Source organism: Colletes latitarsis, chromosome 8 (genome assembly GCF_051014445.1).
Source record: "Colletes latitarsis isolate SP2378_abdomen chromosome 8, iyColLati1, whole genome shotgun sequence".
Taxonomy (NCBI): Eukaryota; Metazoa; Arthropoda; class Insecta; order Hymenoptera; family Colletidae; genus Colletes; species Colletes latitarsis.
In genome coordinates this window covers 25,824,451-25,846,340 of record NC_135141.1, presented here as the reverse complement: position 1 = coordinate 25,846,340, position 21,890 = coordinate 25,824,451, and the positions used below count along the sequence as shown (strand labels likewise).

Sequence of the window (21,890 nt, the reverse complement as noted above, 5' to 3'; positions counted from 1 at the left end):
TGAGAGTCCAGTTTCCAGTTTCGTCCATCCAGCGGCGACAAGAGGTCAAAGTTCGTGGTTTTCGCGCGGGCGCCATGAGATGTCGCCGGTTCTAGGTACGAACTTATGGATCGCTATCGGGGTGGCCGCCCCCGCATACCTCGAGGCTACCTCGGCGCACCCTCTCCGCCAGTGCGGGCAGTCTCGAGCGCGGTGCACGCAGGTTTAGTCGCACGTGTGCACGCGACCTCATGTCGGTCGGAGCTTCAACCGTGTGTGTGCGCCACGCACACGCGTACCCGTGTCGTTTGGCGGTTTAACACAGACCCTGCGAGATTGTCCCGTCGCGTCCGTCCTGTGCATACACCAGCAAACGTAAGTTCCGATCCGACTGCAGTACCAACGACCCCGAGGACCTAACGAGACCTAGCCAGAGTAGCTGGAACCCAAGGTGGAGCTCCGACAAGAGGGTCGTTGAACGATGGATAACGCTTGAGACAGAATGCTGCCCTTTTAGCAATTTGGGAATTATTATGGACGATACATGACGCGTTCTTCGATTGTTCCATGGTTTGAGATTTGAGCTAAGAAGATAATAGCGAATGCATAGGTCAGATAGGCTCGAGTCCTTTGTTTTCTTTCGCTGTTCCTGTGTTGATACCGTGAGTTTGATTATGTAACGTGGAGGGCTATCGAGCGGGGTCTCGATTGCGGAGAAGTGGTTCTGTTTGATCTGGTTTGAAGTGTCGCCGAAGGATACTTGGTTTCGTTAGCTTGTACTTCACCTGTGAACCGGGGTAATTTATGGATGTACGAGTACGATGCAAATGTTTAGGAAAACAGGCATTCTCGTAGGAAGTTTTAGGTTTAAAGAATTGTTCGAAGGATCTGTGCAGGAGTTATTTGGTCCGTATTCGGCGGAGTCCTGAGTCAACATCGGTCTGATGCGTATGTGGGTCAATGGACAATCTGCGCGTTAATTTCTCTCCTATCGGGAATAATTAAGGCAGGATTGATTCTAGCCTTTATTTCTACTCTATTATACTATGATTATTTTCAGTTTGGTAAATAAACATACGCTCGAATTAGCTTTCTCAGCATTACAAATTTTTTAAAAATTGGTATATTAATTTTCTTGAATTTTTGATATTTAATTTGTCGCACGGTATTGTCAAATAATGATTAAAGCAGTGTATCGAAAGAAAAAACAATAACCTAGGTTCAGGAGTTGCTTTTCAGTCGAAATAGAAATCTTAAAAAAGATCGCAGAATTTTCATCGCAATTGAGTTGCACGAAAACGTTCCCCCAAAGTATGATTACTATTCTCTGAAATATTGTACCCGCCCTGAGCGACTGTATTACCTGTTCCCACGTCACGATCGATATATTCCCTTTTAAACGTGGTTGCTGATCCGTGTACTAGGGTGTGCTCGATTTCTTCCGTGTATATTCGCGCGAATAACACCGAGATGACAATCCCTTACGTATCATTACCACGGTAATCATTCATAAACTGATCGTTTCGTCGAGATAGATGACTGAAGCGAGCGTGCATCTTTTTCGTTCATTGTGTTTGCCGATTAAATTACTGTCACCTGTCGTCTGTTTATTCTAACAGTATAATTTGTTTAAACGAGCCACGAGCGTGATCAGTAAATTCTAAAATCTTGTAAAACATTTGTAAACGCACTGTGCGAAGCAATCCTCACATTGATAAAATATGCTCATCGATCTGAACGATGCGAAAGAGGAGATAGTAAATGCAAACATTTGAGTGGAATTGAAATATCAGAGTAGTTTAGAAAACGCAATTATTAATCTTGCTAGCAATATGTAATATTCATTAACATTGCAATAACTAGAGCAGTAAAACAATATCGTAAGGGGGGCTGATATACGTCAGAAAGAAGCTGGTATTCCGAAAATTGTTTTGGCAATCGTCCGCGATTTCGAACGTTTATTATCCTCGAAGGACTTTTTCAACTTTCTATTTGATCTTCTCATGGTTGCAATTCCCTTTGTGGGTCAATCGATATGCACCCATCTAAACTTGACTTTAATATGTATTTATACGATTCTCATTGCCAAAACGGTGCACTCATTCTTCCTTTATGGTTGTCCTTGAAAATTGCGTGGAAAATATTCCCCTGATTCGGTCCTCCATCGAACCTGGAAATTAAAAAAGGGTTAAATTAATAAACGAACCTAAGATTCTCTTCTTTGAACCCCGTTTCTGAAGAGACCCTTGTCAATTCGATTCGTCGCCAACGAAATCCATCACTATTATTCTTCAACAAACTTAAACGATCTTTAAAATTGACTAGATTAGATTAGAAGTTACAGTCTTCTTAAAGTTAAAGGGTTGCAACCCCTAGATCGTCTACAAAATTTTCTCTCGCGCTTCCTTTGAATTCTAAAACGCTTCCTTCTACCTAGGACTCGTTCCCACCATTTCGAAAAACCCTCTCGGTCACTTCCAATCTCCTCGAACCACCCTCGAACGATGGGAAAAAAACGACGAACGACGCACGTGGCGGTTCGCTTGACAGCTGCAGATGAACTGCTGTCAACGTTGCATCGCGATGCGTCTCTAAATCTCGATGCATCTGTCCCCCCGGTGGCTGCGCCGTAGGCGTAGTTTCTAACTTGATCGTCACGTGACGAGGAGACCGCGTATGCCTGTTGGAAATTGAAATGATCCGCGGTTTAAGCGCTGCCCAGTCGCTAGACATCCTCTGTCGCGGGCGCATTAGCGTTAGGAAGTTCCCTCTTAAAGATCGTGTTACGTCTGCCGGGTCGAGCGAATTTCGGTTTCCCTCGCTGCGGATGTGTTTAATCTGGTAAGTCTAGACACCGATTCTCGGGCTGTCTCGTCGTTCTCCACCCTCCTCGAGGGCCCCAAACTCGTCTCGTCTCCACGAAACTTCCTTTCCGCCCCCCCCTCTCGAACTAGGCAAGCGCCATTTCCATAAAAGGGACGTCTTCCGAAATTTCTGAGATTAGTTTCTAAGTTTTATCAGTTAAGAAAATACCTTTGTTCGTAACAACTATTATAAACTGCATAGAACCGTGGTAGAAATGGTGTTAAAACCGTTGGACCTCGTCGAAAGTTCCTTGGTCGCGTTTAATTTCAATTGTTCTCTGCGCTCGGTATAGCGAAGGGTTGAAGACCGGGGAAGAGTCTGGATTACGGGTGAATCACAGCTTCAATTATGGAACTATAGTCTCGCTTCCTCTGACGTCGCGGAAAGAAACATTGATTTCGCAGACTCGGCCTGAAAATCAGAGTTGGGCAGACTTTGTTCGCAAGTAACGAGTATTTAATTGAGACAAACGATCCATTGTAATTTTCGTGGAAGGCTGGGATGCATGCTCGGTATATATTTGTTTTTAAGGAGCGCGACAGACATACGATGTCAATGCTCTTTATTATCAAATAATGTATATATCTATCTCTCGCTTAAATACTTCGGATTGTATTATATATGCAAAATAGTTTAGATGGTTTTAATTGTTCCTTCTTCGGTACTTTGTGCGAATAGCGAAGGGTCGAAGAATGGCGAAGAGCAGCAGGTGGTAGGAAGTATAGTTGAAGAGCTTCGCGAAGTACTCGCGAGGTTTGCCAGTCTTTGGTAACCGAATCAGACAGTTCTCGTAGTTATTGATAGAGTTTTTAATAGAACTAATGGATACGTTCTATCTTAACTTCCTATTGCGTAATGCGTCGGATCGATAACCCAATAAATACAATTCTGATGAAGTTCAACGAGGAAGTTGTAAATAATTATACAATCAAATTCGGTTGCTCAAATTCCATTCTGTTTTTACATTACTGTAAACAGTTATCGGTTCAAAGGGAAAGAGAAAACCCTTCTTCTCCCCTTAAACTGAAACCCTGTCGTTGGTCTTCTTCCTTTCGGGTTCGCGTCATAGCTTAGAAACGAAAGAATCTGGTTTTCGATCATGAACAATTACAGTGAAAACATTGATAAGTAAAATAAACATGGTTTAAAAATCACAATTCTTTTTCAATTCATTCATGGCTATTGCGAATGCAGCAGTGACATAATACACGAGCTGGAGCGTCGAGAACATGAAACTATAAGATACGATTATTCAAAGATGGATAACAGGTCGCCGATACGATGTCGCGTCAATTGAAATGGACAAGCGGGTTCAACTATTGCATAACAGTTCCCTTATGGATAATAGCGCTTGCTTTCCTACGTTCGGAACGAAAAATAGGGGTCACGTAATTAATTATAATTTCTATGTAAAAGATGTTCTCTACGATTACGATAACTCTTGTTCATATAATGAATCGATTGTAGACTGTATTGTGAATCGTAATAGATTGACCACGATGAATGTTAACTATTTTCTTGTATATTTTTATATCAATTTGTATTGCAAGGCAAGCGTAGGTTTCGATGTACATATAGTTTTAACGTAGAATTTGTGGGTGCTTGTGTGTTCCACTTATGATGATTCGGTGTTGAACCGTATTTGGAAATCGAGGACCACGATTTTCTCGTCAGGTGGCAAAATTCTTTCGTCGACTAAAAATAGCGGACGCATAAATACCCCGGTGGCATTGTTTCGGGGCTGTGCAATTGCGAGTTGTTTGACGTGCGTCCCCCTAACGCGCTCCGAGGAAGTAAGAATTAGAAGATCGATTACTATACTTAAGCTGCGTCAGTGTTACGGGAGAAGGTGACGTTCGGAGTCACCAAAGGGTGACGCCACGTCGACGACTTGCCCCCAAAAATCCTGTTTTCTTCGCTCGAAACGAAACAAATCTAATTTAAAACTTACACTATTCAGAGATTGAGGCGCTTCGTTTCGGGATGCATTTATCTAATATAAAGGGTAGTTAGCCATAGATGGATAATAATTTAGAAGGTGATTTTATAGGTGAAAGCAAGTCGAAAGTCAAGAGTAACGAAATTACTTGCTCTAATTAAAAAAACAAAAACAGATGTTTATTTTCTTATAGATATCATAGTCGAGGGGTGTTTCACCCTAAAAACAATTTTCTCCAAATTTTTCTTCGTTACAATACCTATTTTATAAGTAGAAAAGTAAAATGGCCTCGAATGTATCTCTATTCTTGACGTGGCACGATCATCCCCTAAATTATTGTCCACCTGTAAACACGATGCACGATGTAATATTTCGCGTGATAAATGACCGAGAATTTATCCGAAACGTTCGCACAACGGAGCCAAAATACACCGCTCAAAATAATTACGGGAAACGTGTTCTTGGATAATGCGGAGGAATGAAGAGCAGGGATGACAGAAATACTGTGTATTTGGGACAGTAACGTTTCAGCTGAATCTTTAGACTCATAATATTTAGAACCATAATATCGTTTGAACAGGTGGTAGTGAAATATTTGCAAATAAAAATAAAATAACGGATGTAAATCTAAATCGACGCAAAAGTATTTTTTTCTAGATTGCCCTTACTAACACCCTTTGTATTTTTCAGGGAAAGAGAGCGGAAAGAAGTCAGCAAACGTAGCCGCCAGCGTTTTTTAAAAGAAGAAACGTGTCTGTCTTTTAGCGTAATAGGTGAGAACTAATCGCTTTTTAAATAAATAACTCAACGTGTATCTACGTATGCAAAATTTGCAGGTTTGTGCGTTTTAACGTTCCAAAGCTTTAAACGTTCAAGAGAACGGTATTCGGATGCGATTCAATCTCGAGCGACCGGACTCTCAATTAAGATTTAGGCGTCGTCCACGAATCAATGACGGGCCATTGAACCTGTTATCAAATAGTCATTCATCGTGAACTTTTGCAAACTAATCTGCGAGTAAACGTTCCCTCGAACGTTATCCGGCTGCGTATTAATAGCGAGCACAGGCAATGTCAATGACCAAATGAAATTGTTAAGCAGCCCGTTGTGGCCGTGTTACATCGAGTTAAATGGGTCTTTGTACGCGATAATAAGTACCATTGACATAGACGAACGAGCGCCGAATTTAGCGTGTCGTCGAGACGGCGTCGCGCCAAGGATTCGATCCGCGATAACCAAAGATTTCGATCTCGTTCGTTGGATCCGGAAGCTGGAACCTCAGGCCGCCATCTTTCTGGTAGTTGTGTCTATTCTTAATTCGTACTTACCGCTGGCAGTTTCTTATTCAAATGTTATTTATACTATTTAATACTACTTAGTATGAACAATACGACACATTTAAATAGTAATTATCACTGTTATTCAGCTCGTGTCTTCGAAAATGGCTTCCTGGCGCGTTCCAGCGACGGATTCAGTAGGAATCGTGTTTCTTAAAATTACCATAAAGCCAGTGGTTCGTTCATGGTCGCTTCAACGACCCGATCGTATCTCCTCGGATGATCATTATTCAATCAAATCGATGTCGTGCAGCGATTCGAGCGTCGCAGCCTCCATACCGCGCGATTTCCACGCTAATTAGATAATGATTTCCTCGTTCCTAAATGTTTTCGTGCTCCGTCGTCAGTCGTTGCGGGAGAACGGCACCGTTCTCGTAAAAAAAACGAAATTATTCAGTCTTCGGTCATCAATGGCGTCGCGTAGGGTCGTTTCTTCGCAGTCTCGTGCAGTAGAATTCCGTATCGACGATTCCCCGAGTCATAAACTGAACGCAAGACGTAACGGTGCACGCGTCGGGAGACCTTTTCGTCCCCCGTCGTTCGGCGGAACAACCGTGGATCAATTGGCAGCGTAGAAACGGCGAAGTGAGAATGCAGACCGTGTAACCTTCAGTAAGTTAACTACATTTGACCTCAATGCAATAATTAAGAGCAATCAGTTCGCGAAAGAATGTGCTAAAGCCACGATGCACACGCAGAGTCGAACGAGAGATTCGCAATGATGAATTGCCGTTTTTGTCCCCGCCGTCGTTGTTGCTCCATATCCGCCAATTGATTAGGACGGCTTAATGCAACGAGAGAGCCTGCCCGTGGATCTAGGTCGATTCTCTGATCCTTAATCGATCGCCCGTGGAACATTTATCGATCTTCGAACCCCCCTCGAGTAGCGAATTTTTTAGACGAGAACGATCGATATTTTTATTTTCTCTCCTCTCTGTTCCGTATCGCTGATGAAATTGCTTACCGCGAGTTTAATCGTTGGACTTTCCAGTCGAAACTATATTCGACGTTCGGTTCTTCTTGGATTTATCGGCGAATGTATTTCATTATTAAACGCAACGAGCATAATTCCTCGCGATCTTGAAAGTCCAACGATTATTCTACAGGATTTTGCAGAGTTGATAGTCGTCCGTAAAGTGAGACTAATCGTCTCATTGACACTAATGAATTATTGACTCGTTCATAATCACTGTTTGCACATGAATATTGAAGTATGTACATTGGACGTAATTTTTAAAATATCAATGGGTTTTTATTTCATTGAAATGCAGGAGTGGCACGACAGATCGAGTGACGAACAAAATGGAGAACGCCAAGGAGGAGACGATAAACATGCAGCTTATCGGATCTGAGAGTCCGTACAAGTACGTCTATTTCTACTTAAAATAGTAGTTTTGTATTTTAGACAGAAGAATTTGTTGCAAATGAGAAGATTAGCCCTTCTATACTATTTAATTCTTTTTTAAACGTGGTCGATGCTTTCACTGGTTTCTAAGATAATAGTTTGCAACGCTTTCTTCGTACCAACACGGTACATTATTAAAGTATTAAGAGCAGTATTTCAAATATTAAAAACCAAAACCCGACGACGCAGCTTACATTTGCAAATTGATGCGATTGTAGAGTTAACAATGAAATCGCCGGAAGCGGCCAGAACGCGTCGGAAGTTCCAATATCACCGACTACAAACGTAGAAGACTATGACCCCCATAAACACCGAAATAGGCCAAATCCAACTTCGTAAGTACGCGAAATTTTCGCTCGAACCCTTTCCAATCCTTCAGTCGATCGTAACGCGTAAAATACTATTATTATTCGATCACCGTAGAAAACTATTAATCGATATTAATACCTAAAATTTAAATTCATTTTAGGTTTGGAAATAATGCTATTTGAAAGCGATGCTCGCGAATACTAATTCAATAACGGTTCTGTTCGCAGAAACGCGGAGACCCTGATTCACTTGCTGAAGGGAAGTTTAGGTACTGGGATTTTGGCGATGCCGAACGCATTTTGTAACAGTGGACTTGTGACCGGTGTGATAGCCACAGTGATCATAGGAGTGTTATGCACTTATTGCTTGCACGTACTAGTGAAAGCTCAGTATAAACTGTGTAAACGGTTAAGAGTTCCTATATTGAGTTATCCGATGAGCATGAAGTACGCTCTCGAGGAAGGTCCTGTGTGTGTCAGATGGTTCGCACCCTATGCACCGTAAGTACGATACGTTCTACACGCACGCACAGACACACATGAACATTCGTTGTCTTTTTCATCTGTCTTTGTCATTACAGTCATTCGAACCTCGGCTCGAGACGCTTTAACGGGGCACTAGGGCCGTGTGTGCTCTAGAGCACATACTTTCATTTGCAAAACATTTCCTCCATTCAAACAATTCTAATTGAGCAAAACTAGGTGGATGAAAACATTATTTATTCGAATAATAATAGATAAAATTACTCTGCGAATGTGCGTTCGTTTATAAGAATTAGAGTGTTCCCGGCACGAAGGAATTAGTCTGAAAGTAAGCGATAGTAGTAGTACAGACATCGAACAGGCATCGTCTGATCATGGTCGACTGATTCTACTTGTTACTTCGCTACGCGAACTTTCGTGAAAATTCAAAATGGGGGCTACACGCAAAGGAAGTGGATTGAAAGGAAGCGTATTTTGATATTAAAGTAAACTAATTTAACGTGGAAATTTTACTTTTGTTTCCAATTGTTGCCATACCATAGAAAATAAATAAAAGAGTAGAAAGAAACACAGTTACTTATCCTGCTGACGACTTAGGAGAAAATATCAAAATTATATGAACATTATTGTTGTATGTATGTATTGTTATATATTAATTACAACTTAATAATTCCATTCAATAAATTGATAATCATATTAGGTGAGAGTTCAAGGTGGTCTTCTGGTCTAGAACTTAAAAAAATCCTTTCTTAAAGTATCAGATACCTAATAATTAATACCAAATATAATAAATATTTCTTGAAGTATGTAATTGAAAATTTGAAAAATTAACATAGTCATAAGTTCCCACTCACAAAGTTCTCAACAACTCACGCATACACGCACAATCATTTCACAACAGCGGTCTCAAGGCTCTCGTGCAATTGTAACATGAAAGTTGATATTGTTTGCAGAGGACTCGTAGACGGGTTCATGATAGCGTATCAATTGGGAATATGCTGCGTTTATATCGTATTTGTAGCGTCGAATATAAAGCAGGTAAATAACAGGCGCAAAGATCTCTCTGTCTCGCTTCGTCGCCTAAGCGGAACGGCGAAAAAAAATAAAAGGCGAATATTTTCGAGAACAAAGATACCCTCCAAAAAAAAGACCAAAAAAAAAAAATCATCCAACTGGACCGATCGATCGAACTCATTGATATCGTTCTCTGTTCTGTTGATGAACGCAGGTGGCGGACCAGTACTGGGAACCATTGGATGTTAAAACCCACATGCTCATTTTATTGCTACCGCTGATTTTGATAAATTACGTTAGGAACCTGAAGTTACTGGCGCCGTTCTCGACCCTGGCGAACGCGATCACGTTCGTCGGTCTTGCCATGATCCTGGTCTATATGTTCGAGGATCTACCGTCGCCAAGCGAAAGGGAGATGTTCGGTACAATGAGAAATTTCTCCCTGTATTTTGGAACGACGTTGTTCGCTCTAGAAGCCGTCGGGGTGGTAAGTCTGCGACATTTTATTCGTCTATCGAGAATACACGGGAATTTTTTAAATAGAAAATAATAAAAATCGTACACGAGTCCGGGTTGTCAAAAAACAAAAAAAATTAAATCTTTCTGTTCACAAAGTTACAGTAGTTCGAAGATCGATTACGTTTTGATCGAGCGTCCTAATACTTACGATCGACGGAGCAGCGAACCACGCGAAGCGGAATATTTCTGTTCGACGGAGATGCACAATTTAGAACAATATCCACTGCGATCGTTGCACATTGGTTTTTCAATTTTGCCCCCCCCCCCCCCTCCCCCACCCTCGATCGATCTATCATTTGGCCTCGTCGATCGTTCCCCGTGACTGCTAGCGAAACGAGTATAGCCTGCGCTTAGAATAGATCAACGGCGCCGCTGCATCCTTAATAAACAAATAACTGGCCACTTACGAACAAGTTTGAGATTGCCGTGATCAGATTGTCAGTGCGTCAATGCAATCCCTGCTATTACTTCCCAGCTGTTCTCAGCCCCGACCGACGATCTCAGTGGCTCTCAATAGCAATTGCAATCGAGAAAATTGTTTTTATTCTTTTATTTTAAAATTTACTGCAGTATAATCGACTGATTTGTTACAGATAATCGCGCTGGAAAACAATATGAAGACTCCGCAGTATTTTGGTGGCTACTGCGGCGTTCTGAACATTGGAATGACCATTATAGTGGCGCTCTACATCCTCATGGGGTTCTTCGGGTACATAAAATACGGGCCAGAGGCTGGTGGTAGCGTGACCTTCAATTTACCCCCAGATCAGGTGTAAGTAGCCCCCACGAGTTGTCGACTCTATCAAATCAGTGTTTTATAAAAGGTTGGGTTTGAGCTAGGCCTTCCAGAAAGTCTGTATAATTAAGTACTTGTACTTTCCATGAATTTATTTTACAGTATGGCGCAAAGCATCAAGATAATGTTCGCGATCGCCATTTTCATCACTCACGCTCTGCAAGGATACGTCCCTGTCGAGATAATATGGAACACTTACCTGAATCAAAAGATTCAGAGGCGAAAAATCTTCTGGGAGTACGTCTGTCGAACCATCATCACTTTGGCGACGTGTAAGTGCATTGGTCATTCAATATTCTACTTATCTACGATCCGTTCTTATTGTATTTCACAGTTCAATGACAATGGCGTCTGACGAATCAGATTCGAAGCTTTGGAAGGTTATTGTCGGACATTATGAGTTTAGTCGAGGACCGGACAGACATTTCAAGACAAATATTTGATCCACCGTTTTAATAGTGTCAAACGATTTGACCAAGATCCAAAACCCTAAGGTCGGGTCAATGAAAGAATCCACTTACAATTGGGTAGCGAAGAGAGTTCCAGGAACATAGACCTCCAACGATTATTTAACTTAGATTGCTTATAGCGAAGCGTCAGTAACATTGTATAATTTCATAGTCATCAACGGTTCAACGAATGTCGAGAAGTATATCCAACTTCGGATACCTGTTTGATGCAACACAATGCTTGGGAATTGATGTATATCGATATTAATAAGTATGTCATTGGTCCCATCACTGGCGTTGGATAGTCCCCCAAGTCGATTCTTTCGTTGACCCGACCTTAACTATCTCACGAACATCAGTATCGCTTAAGGGGGACGTCAGTGTAACGATCCTAAAAGCATTTCCATTAATGTCTAGGCGACACGTCGTATTTTAACCCAAGTTGGGTGGAGCCGTTTTTGTCACTCATTACAGAAACGGAAACACTAACGTTACTTACATTCATAATTCAATTTAAACGTCGTAGAAGGTTATTACAATTCGAACTGGTCAGGAATATACGTAGAGTAATAATTCTGGACAATAGAGAACGCAATGCATCACCTATTTCGAAAAGGTTTTCTAATTGCTGTAACTTTGATCGATGAAAAGCACGTAGAATCGAATTTTTTTATAGACTATAATCCCCTTCCCCTCAAAGGATTTATTTCCGCAGTCACGTTGGCCGTCGCGGTGCCCAGGCTGGGTCTCTTCATCTCCCTGTTCGGGGCTCTGTGTCTCTCAGCCCTCGGGATCGCGTTCCCAGCGATCATCGAGATCTGCGTGCTGTGGCCGGACAGAGAGCTGGGTCCTTGCATGATCATGCTGGTGAAGAACATCTGTCTGATCGTGTTCGGTCTGCTCGGTCTCGTGGTCGGCACCTACGTCAGCATCGTCGACATAATAAACTCCTTCAAGTGAAGCCGACGATTGGGGATGGAACAACTCGAGGAAAGCAAAGAGATAATGAGAGGAAAAGAGAGAGAAAGAGAGAGAGGGAAAACAAATTGGGAACACTCGTTCGCGTAGGGGAGGCGCACCGCAGCTTCTCTCAGTTTAGCTTACAAGAGCGGCGCCTTAGGTAGACAGTGCCTCGTAAACGCAGTGGCAGAAAGTATTTTAGGGAAACGCGACCAGCCAGAGAGCATTCGGGATAAAACGCTTTAACCCCCCCTTCCTACTCCTACTCCGCGTATCACCGCCATTGTAGCACACCGTAGGACGAGTTCGTAGATTTTTAAGCGATTAGGCGAGAGGAGTAGTGCGTGTGTTGGGCAGACGCTTCGGAGCAGTGGTTTCCAAACTCGTTGGGATAACATCAGGCTTAAAGATATTGTTTATAGTTATTATTGTGATACACGTATCGTGTCCACGTCTTGTCAGTTTAAAAAGAGGGACTTGACTTTGGAAAACACTGCCTCAGAGGACTTTGTGTCTCTGGCGAAGGACGGGTGGTGGCGTAGAATAAGAGAAACGTGTACAATTTGGTCGAATTTTACTTGTAATCAACCGATAGCAAGGTACTAATTGCAAGGACGAACAGTATTATAAAGAGTCCAAAGCCAACGACCGCACAGAGGAGCGTCCTTGAACACGATGCCCAGATGCATGACTGATCTCTAGCTCAATTTAGTCGCGCTGTCTGCAAAGTATTAGAATAAGAACTAACGTGCACGACTCGAAGTCCGTGGACTTTGGTCCGCTAGATCCTCCATTGAAAGTATCTTAGGTAACTCGTTCGTGAAATAGGTCTTATTATATAAGCAAATTACCCTGTCGAGGTCACTGGTCAAGGCCATTTTGTAATCTCGAATCTCGTTCGAGCAGAGATCATCGTAAATGTGCAGACACATTTTTATACGCTCTTTCGAAGCAACGAAAAGATATGGAGTGGAGGGGAATCCCTTCTGGTGACCTTGACAGGTAAATTTATTCTGCCTTGACTAAAATACCGTAGACGGTTGGATAGATAACTTAGATCGACTTAAGAACCTTCGAAAGAACGTTAGATACATTTTTAAACCGCTTTAATTCGTAATAGACGTTTGTATAAATTTACATCGTCGTCCTTACGATTAGTACAATATTTTGCGAAATTTTGTAATCGTCGTCGCCTCCCATTGACTCGTCTGTTCGCCAGACGTTGATTTCCTAAATTTAAGCAACTCGTTACTCGAAGAATATTGATTAATCTTGGCACGAAGGCAATAAAAACGAACGCAATCAGACATTTTTAAGCATCGAATATCCAACTAGTGATTACACAGTGTGTAATATTAATACGAGTGACGGGTCGAACGATGCCCAGCACTGGACTCGCAGCGCACTAGAAAAAGAAACGAAAATAATATAAAAGACAAATCGTCGATTATATCTCGCGACAAACGAAACCTGTGATCGAAGATTTTATACAGGAACGATACGATGCATTTCTATTGAATTGTTGAACGAGTTACAGATGTATACGGACGTTAATTGTTCTCCAGCTTCCGGTAGGATGTTCGAAGTCGTTCAGGGGCGAAATTCCAAATGTAAAATGTCAACGCCTGCACCATTAAAAAAATCATTTATTTATGATGAGAAGGAATCGAACCAGATAAAAATCAATGCTATTTACAATGTCGTTGCTTCTGAAGAAAAATCGAGCCCAGAAGATAAAAATAAAACGAATTATGATTTCGTTGCCCCTGAAGAGGAATCGAACGATCGCCAATTGTGTTCTCCAAACATCCAAGCCAAACGAATTGTTGTTTATTGCATTCGCTCGGGGGAAGAGTTCTCGAGGATCGATGTTTCCTCTTAACGTCCGAATCTCGTCGCAATCGTGCACCACGATGAAAGAAACCATCGTCACGAACGAGGAGTATAGTCTATACGCAGACAAACGTCCAAGCAATACACGTAGATCATTGTTATGCCTTATTTTTTATTCGAGAAGCTTGCACAACGACTCTCGCCGCTGCAAGCGGAGCAAGGTAAACCAAAGAAAGTTCAAGCGACACCGTGAATACGAATCATCGTTACTTTGTACCGTCACTGCCTGGAACTCGCTCGGATCATTGCGCAAAAATATAACACAAGAGACAAAAACGTAAAACGATCGCGATCTCGCATCGAATTGCATCGCACAAATCATCCTCACAAATTTTCGTTCGTCGTCGGGACGCTCACCGATTCGAATACACGAATTTCCTTCGATTTTCGACGGTTCGTCGTGGACAATGTCGCGTCAGTTCATTAAAATTATATAAAAATATTTTGCAAACGACTGCTTCGAGGAATCGTTAAATTTTCTTGCCGCCATTTATGCTTCATTTATAATTTCGTTGTCTTTAAAGAAGAGTGTAGCAAAGATTCACAAGATTCTTCTTCGGAAAAGTATTTGAAAATTTTAGTGTTTCTAAAAAGAATAAACAATTTCGAAAACCACGATAGTTGGACGATGTTAATAAATTGTGATTCCGAGTGAATTGCAGCGATTGACGAAGTGTCGAGAGATTGCAATAGCGACATTGTTCATCGAAACAATTGAAAAGTAAACGATCACGAGAAGAAAATGACGAAAGAAGGGATGAATTTATTGTTCGAAAATCGAAGTTCGTACTTACGATGATCGAATGCATTAGATTATTGGTGATAACGGTTTCGCGTCCACGGCATTCCTTATTTCCGACTGTATCGATTTATTCAGAAACAATCGTCGAGTTTTGTACGTTTCTAAACGGTTTTTTCTTAAGAGATCCGCATTTTGTGTGTATGTTTTAAATCCGAATTCCTTGTTTTTTGTCATTATATGTCTGATATAATAAACTCTCTATTCTTACCTGCGCCGTCTGATCAATCTCGGGCGTTTCTCCTTCGGCCAGGATGACCCTAATTCCGGTGAAAGCTCTTTTAACTATCTATTCCATGAATTTCTTTTTATTTTCCAAAAAAAAAACTACGTCCTGACTGTTTATAAATCCCATCAATTAATTAGCACTCAAACTAAACTAATTAATGGTGGAATCTGCAGGGACATTAAACTTAGTATATTTTAGTAAATGCTACTTGAATGTCTTCCAAACGAAAAGATCGACGAAGATGGCGGTAGGGTAAAGCAATAATTCTACGGTGGATTCTTTTTTATATAATGTATTGTAATTTTCGCTAATTCGTACGATTCCTAGTAAATGCTTCGTCAGACTTAGCTGGGCTATTATTTCTCTGTAAATCGGATTGCAACGCTACGGTGTGCGATTCGACGTCGACCCTTTCCGAAACAAATTTAATCACGATCCAACGATCCCGTTTTCGTAAATTTTTTTAAGTGATTACTCGACACGAAGATTAAAATCTCCTCGATAATTTCCATTAACCTAGATTCAATTTACATTTTCGATTTTATTAATCTTAATTTCATTTTTCGATTCGGAGAGGGTCAATGAAGTTGCCTTTAAACATTGCAAAAACTTCGATTCATGGATCGATCGAATCGATCCGCTGTCAACAACAATCTTTCGGGACAGAAATAAGGTACGAACGTGCGTCGGTGTTTAAATATATGCTTTTTTTTTTGTTTTTATACGTGTAAACCGAACGATACATCGTTTAATATTAAATCGAACCGCGGTACTCTTTAGGCTCCAATGTCCAAAACGCGCACTTTGGTACATCGAAAAATTATAATAAATAAATAATAATGCTACGAACAATGATTGCGTAGCGGTAGTGACCAAATAAATTCAAATAAATCACAGAAGAGACGGTACGCCGCAATAATCCGACAATATCAAAGAATGATAATAAAAATCAACGCAAAGCTGTCCTTTGCACCGAAATAAATATGATCCATAGAGATAATACACGCAATTACAATCGTAAATTGATCGATAACTTTCTACACGCATTCACAATCCTGACCATCATCGTTCTCTGACTTACGCTACGATATTCCAGTGATTCTATCGACTTAAATATATTGTATAAACGCAAGTAACGCTTGTCACACGAAAAATAAATAAAATGATTCACGAACCGAGTATCGCCAGATACAAAATGCGAAAATATTCGAGATTAAAGTCAAGACTTACATAGAGCGTACCGTGATTTTTTCCGCCATCTTGGAGAACTTTATCTAGAAGTCCAGAGTCCAACCATTGAATTTATTACTTTACGCAGTTCCTTAATATTTTACTAGTTTTTCGCCTCTGTCGAGTAAATTTTTCCCTTCAAAACATTAACGTTTCCTTCTCCTTTGAACCTCTAGATTAAGCTCTCGCAGTTTAGCGTAAAAACCACGGGACTAACAGGGACCAGAGATATTTAGTTCTTAAAAACTTCTCTCAGAGGGTTCCAGAACAGACGGAATCGAAAAGAAACCGAAAAAAAACTAGCCGAAGAATGTACTGTAGTGTTCTTCAGGTGCTTCGAGCCACGACCAAGGGAAAAACGATTGGTTGACGCAGGGATCAGCTACGCCGGCGGGGCTGAGACCAGAGTCAGGTAAAACCGGGATCGAACGATCGAACAAAGTCACGTTTACTTTATTCGGATCGTTCTCTTTTCGAACCAGTCGATCCCCGACCCTGGCCGGAGGTGCTAGTTGCAACACCAACGGAAAAATCGGTTTCGGATTACGCGTGGTCACCACTGAAGTAACTACTCTGCATCATGAACAGTTTATCGATGGGGTTGTGAATCGCAGCGTGCAAACTCTGCGACAAAGATGGCGCCTCGTGCGACGTAGGCCCGTGGTGCGAGTGGGAACCACCCTGATGGCTTCCGTCCTGTCCACCGCCGCCCTCGCTCTCTCCTATGTCGAAACCAGCCTCCGTCCCGTCCAACGACAAATCGCTGCTGCAAAAACTCTCCCCCGAATGGCCAGGATACGCGTCTGAAATCCAAGAACAGACTAGTCAGTGAACGAACACTAAGTATCCATTAAACTGTGTCTAACATTACACTGGATGTTTGCCTGATAAAATGAACATTGCGTTCGACGCTTTTTTACTTTCAGAATGAAGAGGAAGAGGTATTGTAAACAAGAGAAATGTAGAGAAATATTTCTTTTAATAAGTTTTAAGACCCCCTCCATCCTGAATCTAACTGGATAGAAGTAATTTCTGGTGAGCTCTCAATTTGTATTGTTATGTGGGAAGATTAAATTCCTGGCATAGTTAATTGTCCACCATAGAATTTCATTTCAAGAAAGTTGCAAAGATTCGAATATTTGACTCTGGATCCGCCATCGTATCGCTTTCTGATTCCTTCTCCGACGAGCGATTTAAAATGGCCGTTTTTCGAGCGTCGTCCAGTCTCTGGCGAGACGTGAAACTCGACGAATTCGCGTGTTAAATGAATGTCTACGGTGAGAAGAGACTTACCGTCGGGCGAGTACGGGTTATTGGGGTTGAGCGGTTGGGTGGCTGAGGGGAAGCTAGAAGATTCCCCGTCGCGCATGTTCATGGCGTTCAAGTAATGACCTGCGAACGAGATCAGACGATTGGCATTGTACCAAGTGACATTTTACCAAAGCCCCATTAACCAGTCTTCGCGAAACGCGAGGATTCGGATTAATTGTACCACATCAATCAGAACGGAAAGAAGGGTGAGAAGTAAGTAATGGTCCTTTGTTTCTCGTTTAAAAGTAACTTTGTTCCCGCGAACGGACTCGAAGTACAAGCAATTTAAGTTCACCGGTGATTCCCCGACGCGCGCCATCTGTATCCCAGTCAGCTGACCGCTCGTCACCGCGCATGAGCGCTGCAGTTCCCGCTCGTTTAGGTTAGAGTCACAAACGACGCTCGTGTGACTCCAGTAAAGTTGCTTGTATCTCGGTAACCGGGCGTCCGATCGAAAAACGGAAAAGGACATTTCGATTCGTATCGACGTCCCTCGTTCTCGCGCGTGCACAAAAAGCAAGCTTACTGTGGTCGCTGTGAGGACTCTCCGTTCGTCGTTCCTCCTTCGGCTCCTTGTCGGATCCAGGCTCTGTTTTCGCCTTCCTCTGCAGCTTCTTCATCTTCGCCCGTTGATTTTGGAACCAGACCTGCACCACCCGCACGCTGAGACCGGTGTCCTTCGCCAGGGCTTCGCGCACCTTCCTGCACGGCTTCGGGGAGATCTCGAACGAGGCTTTGAACTGACGCCTCTGGGCGGACGTGAGGATCGTTCGCGGTCGCTTTGGGCCCCTACGGCCGTCACGGGGCCGGTTTTCGTCCAGTAAGTCGTCATCTGTGAAACAATTACCCCGTTAAGCTTCTCCCGAACTCGTCAACTTCCGTCGAGCGCGCCAAACGAGATCCCTAGGCCTTTCGCGATGATAATTGGCTTAGGAACTTTCTTTTTAGGTTTTATTCCTGGACTCCTTAATAGTTAGGTGTGGATCAGGTTCACGAAATATTACAGAAAGTGCCGGAAAAGAGAAGGGTTTCCAAGGTGAGAGTGATTATCAAACGTTAACGTTGATTTACTATAGTTCACGCAACCGTCGATCCAAGAAATCTTGTTGAGAGAACGCTAGACAGGAAGTCGTGACTAACAAACTGCTCCTCTATCGTTTTCGCGCTTAACTTCGTTCGAAACGAGTCCGGAAACCGGCGAACTTTGAAACGAAAGAAATTCTTTTATTCGCGAACTGTAATACCGCGTTTTTTGCTTTCGTTCGTACAGATTGGCGTATCCTTGTTCGAAGAGCCGCGAACCCGAGGAATCGTTTCTAATTACGCTTGGTTTAAGTGTAGTTACCTTGAAAAGAGACAGCCTCGATTCGAAATTCCTGTAGGCTTTTACTTTGGATGTCTTTAGATTGTAGTAGTACAACCTGCGAACAATGCAACAAGGTATGTACAATTCGTAATTCTTTCGTCGATTTTTCGCGATTACGTTCGTTCGTGTCCGTTCAACGATTTGGATCGATATCAACGAACGCGTCGCGGATCAAGCGAACGAACGAAAACATCGTAAAACCCACGATTCGATCGTGGATCTCGCAAGTTTTCTTCGCAATTTTTCTTTCGATAGATCGCCAATCTCGATTCTCGAAAAATCAATGATAAAACGAATCGCGATAGCCGAGCAGTTTGCTGTCAAAGTTCTACCTGGAGGTTTGCAAATTCTCGTCGAGCATGCGTCGCATTACGACGATTGATCGAAGTCCAGGGGTAAACAATTACGAATTTCGGGTCCCTAGAAACCCTCGGAAACGTGTAAAAGACTTTCGTCGCCAGTCAGGTCGAGAATCGGCCTTTGTACTCGCTTGGAATTGACATTTTTCGAATTTTTTTAGGACCGCGGTTGGGGGATGATCGTGAGGCACCGACCTTGGGGACTGTTCAGGTACAGTTCGTGCTCGTAGTCCCGTCTGCAGATCGGTTGTCCCTGCCTGAGGAAGTACTGGGTACCAGGAGGCAACGGTTGTCCGCACATGCAACACGCGAAACACTCGACGTGAAAGACCAGGCCTGGCGAGCGTAGAACGAAGTCGGAGCAGCTGATCTTCTCCATGCATCGCGCACATTTCACGCCGAAGATCCTCTCGTAGTCGGTGCGACAGTAGAGCTTCAGCTCGCGAACGAAGCACGAGTGGATCAGCGGGGCCGCGCAGGCCGTGCAGGACACGCACTCCTCGTGGTAGTTCCTGCCGGCGACTTGCATCATGTATTTGTCGGCTATGGTGCGGCCACAGCCGGCGCAGATCGTCTCCAGGAGGCCGGACTCCGTCTTCACTGACACCGACGGCTCTGAAATCAGTCGGTGCACCGTTTTCTAGCTTGAACGCCCTCGAATGGCTCCTTTCCCCCTCAACACTGACCGTAGCTTCAGTTTACCATATCTAGAGACGTTCCTGACGTTTATTCTAATCTTAACATGACAAATATTCGATAATCCTACTCCAAAATTCTACCTGCAATGGGGTTCTTCCGGTCACCGATGACCACCGGGTCAATCTGTCAACCCCTTAGCTCCTTATTTTTATAAGAAATTATTCTTTCTAGATGTGGCAACAAAACTGAGAATGATAAAAATCACTATAAGAAGGACAATGACCACGCTGTCCACATAAACGCTGAAGAAATGAATAGAAGACGACGGGTAAGGTTGCTAATATTATTATTGTTTATTTAGTCCATATACAAGGGATGGTATTACGAAGACAATGTATACGTTTTAATCACATGTATATTTGTGTCACAGGCGTAGGCGTCAAAGAATTACTCTACTGTATTATTTACCCTACATCGGAAGATTTGAGTAATGTCCTTCATATTTTTTTAGTCCGCGAAAGCGTTGAAGTGTAGGTTCGATCGCGAAACGTCCCACAGGGAAGGAAATAAATGCGCGCGGAGTTATTCTGAACGATATGGCAGTCAGGCTGAGAAATGTGATAACGTTCCGGAGCAAAGCAATATTGCGAGGCCCATGAAATTTATATTCCGTCGCTTATCGATTGTCGATAGTGATAAAGCGATGTTACGATTGAGCGCAGTACGATAAGTTTCTATTTGCACGGGCACAGCGACAGCTATTTCCCGTTTAATCGTTTCCAAACATAGAGCTTGCTCCTCCTGTTATTTATCTCAATTACGATGTACCGACAAAGTTGAAACACGCGTTGTTCCGTTGCGTTAAGCGTTGAATCAACAATTCTCTCCTCGTGCGATCAGAAATGAAACTTGTTCCTCGTTTCTGGATCTTACGACTCGGATAAAGAAGTCCAACTATTCCGCATCTAACTCCGATAGATTCAGGAGTCAGAACATAGTCGATCTTCATATTTCCTTGCCAGTTCTCGCTGAACATAGTGCGAGTCTAGCATTCTAGCATCGATGTTTCTAAAACGGGGGCCACCCCGGAAACAAATAACCGATGAAAATTGACGCGTACCTGCGTTATTGTTGTCGTTCGCCGGTCGAAACCTGATCTGCCGCGCGGAGGAGCCCATCGTCGGTGGTTCCGTGTCGCCCTGGCGGCCCAGAGTACCCGGTAACGGAGGGTAGAATTCCAACATGGTTCCCAATATCCTCGTCGAACGAAACCCCCACCACCACTTTTCCGTCGCACTCTTAAGAAATCCCCGAAGAACGAAACTCGAACGACGATATCCTCCTCGTGTCACTTATTATCAACGAACCCCTAAATCCACCGTGTCCCGTCGATCGTCCTCGAGGAATCGGTATCATCCACCGTCCACGAGAAACCACCAGCGTCCGCGGCACAATAACTTGCTCTCGATGATTTTTTACATTAGCACCCTGGGGGGGCCACGTATCGCGGGGGGCAAGCGACGAACTAACCCTCTCCGGTTCTTCGGTGCCGCGACAGGTTTCAAGAGAAGGTCCTACGGACGTCTCGAGGCGTCCCGACGGACGTCCAACTCTGACGAGACCTAAACAACCGACCGTTTCTCATCCTGACCGTACACCGTTCGCTGTTCCTTCCTGCGGGGGTGTTGTCGAGCAGGTGGGGCAGGTTTTCTCTCCGACAGCCGATGGTAGTTACACGGTGAGACGCGTATCGTGCTCTATTGCGACGATGACAGCTCGTACGCGTGTCAGCGGCCCGGACTCCGAAGCTTTTTTGACGCCAGCCACCGCATCGACAGCGAACATCAACCCCCCACCTCCTGCTGGATAGTCGACGCCGTCCACACCTCCGGGAGCAAGGCGTCGCGAGATAGACGACCGATCGACGAGGGTGAACGGAGGCGGTCGCTTCACCCCCTTGGCGAGGGTGATCGGGACGCGGCGAGGGATTGGCGGCGTCGGGATACGCCC

General features: G+C 43.2%; 2 protein-coding genes and 1 long non-coding RNA gene across 7 annotated transcripts; 2 read left to right on the top strand and 1 right to left on the bottom strand.

The window, feature by feature from the left end:
- The first annotated feature begins 207 nt into the window (after nt 1-207).
- Nucleotides 208-16,786, top strand: LOC143345086 (proton-coupled amino acid transporter-like protein acs). 4 transcript variants are annotated; one of them, XR_013080196.1, is made up of 11 exons: nt 2,672-2,820; nt 5,474-5,556; nt 7,392-7,484; nt 7,744-7,860; nt 8,062-8,334; nt 9,270-9,354; nt 9,545-9,817; nt 10,443-10,621; nt 10,748-10,917; nt 16,462-16,617; nt 16,688-16,786. XR_013080196.1 is itself a non-coding variant. In XM_076771865.1 (10 exons), exons 3-10 carry the CDS (start codon nt 7,423-7,425, stop codon nt 12,052-12,054), a joined length of 1,404 nt encoding a protein of 467 aa, XP_076627980.1. In that variant the 5' UTR covers nt 208-354; nt 5,474-5,556; nt 7,392-7,422; the 3' UTR covers nt 12,055-14,956. The 4 variants fall into 4 exon arrangements, 3 of the variants coding, with proteins under 3 accessions (XP_076627980.1, XP_076627979.1, XP_076627981.1); XM_076771865.1 differs by lacking the exons at nt 2,672-2,820; nt 16,462-16,617; nt 16,688-16,786 and adding exons at nt 208-354; nt 11,810-14,956; XM_076771864.1 differs by lacking the exons at nt 16,462-16,617; nt 16,688-16,786 and adding an exon at nt 11,810-14,956.
- On the bottom strand, nt 16,749-21,675 carry Lmx1a (LIM homeobox transcription factor 1 alpha). Of its 2 annotated transcripts, XM_076771867.1 has the most exons (5): nt 21,001-21,675; nt 19,437-19,856; nt 18,043-18,348; nt 17,499-17,597; nt 16,749-17,008 (listed from the first exon to the last, which is right to left on the bottom strand). In XM_076771867.1, the coding sequence occupies exons 1-5, from the start codon at nt 21,122-21,124 to the stop codon at nt 16,749-16,751; spliced, it is 1,209 nt and encodes a 402-aa protein (XP_076627982.1). In that variant the 5' UTR covers nt 21,125-21,675. The 2 variants fall into 2 exon arrangements, with proteins under 2 accessions (XP_076627982.1, XP_076627983.1); XM_076771868.1 differs by lacking the exon at nt 17,499-17,597.
- On the top strand, nt 17,460-18,542 carry LOC143345089 (uncharacterized). Its single transcript, XR_013080197.1, has 3 exons — nt 17,460-17,729; nt 18,128-18,336; nt 18,465-18,542. It is a non-coding gene; the product is annotated as an uncharacterized LOC143345089 (long non-coding RNA).
- Nucleotides 21,676-21,890: the final 215 nt, after the last annotated feature.

Excerpts from the sequence above, each read along its gene's own strand:
- LOC143345086 (XM_076771865.1), top strand. The coding sequence starts at position 7,423 with ATGGAGAACGCCAAGGAGGAGACGATAAACATGCAGCTTATCGGATCT. Across the intron at positions 9,355-9,544 it reads TAGCGTCGAATATAAAGCAG|GTGGCGGACCAGTACTGGGA; the intron begins GTAAATAACAGG and ends TGATGAACGCAG. Across the intron at positions 9,818-10,442 it reads CTCTAGAAGCCGTCGGGGTG|ATAATCGCGCTGGAAAACAA; the intron begins GTAAGTCTGCGA and ends GATTTGTTACAG.
- Lmx1a (XM_076771867.1), bottom strand. The coding sequence starts at position 21,124 with ATGTTGGAATTCTACCCTCCGTTACCGGGTACTCTGGGCCGCCAGGGC. Across the intron at positions 17,598-18,042 it reads GAGTCCTCACAGCGACCACA|GTCATTACTTGAACGCCATG; the intron begins GTAAGCTTGCTT and ends TCTCGTTCGCAG. Across the intron at positions 17,009-17,498 it reads TAACCCGTACTCGCCCGACG|ACGCGTATCCTGGCCATTCG; the intron begins GTAAGTCTCTTC and ends CTTGGATTTCAG.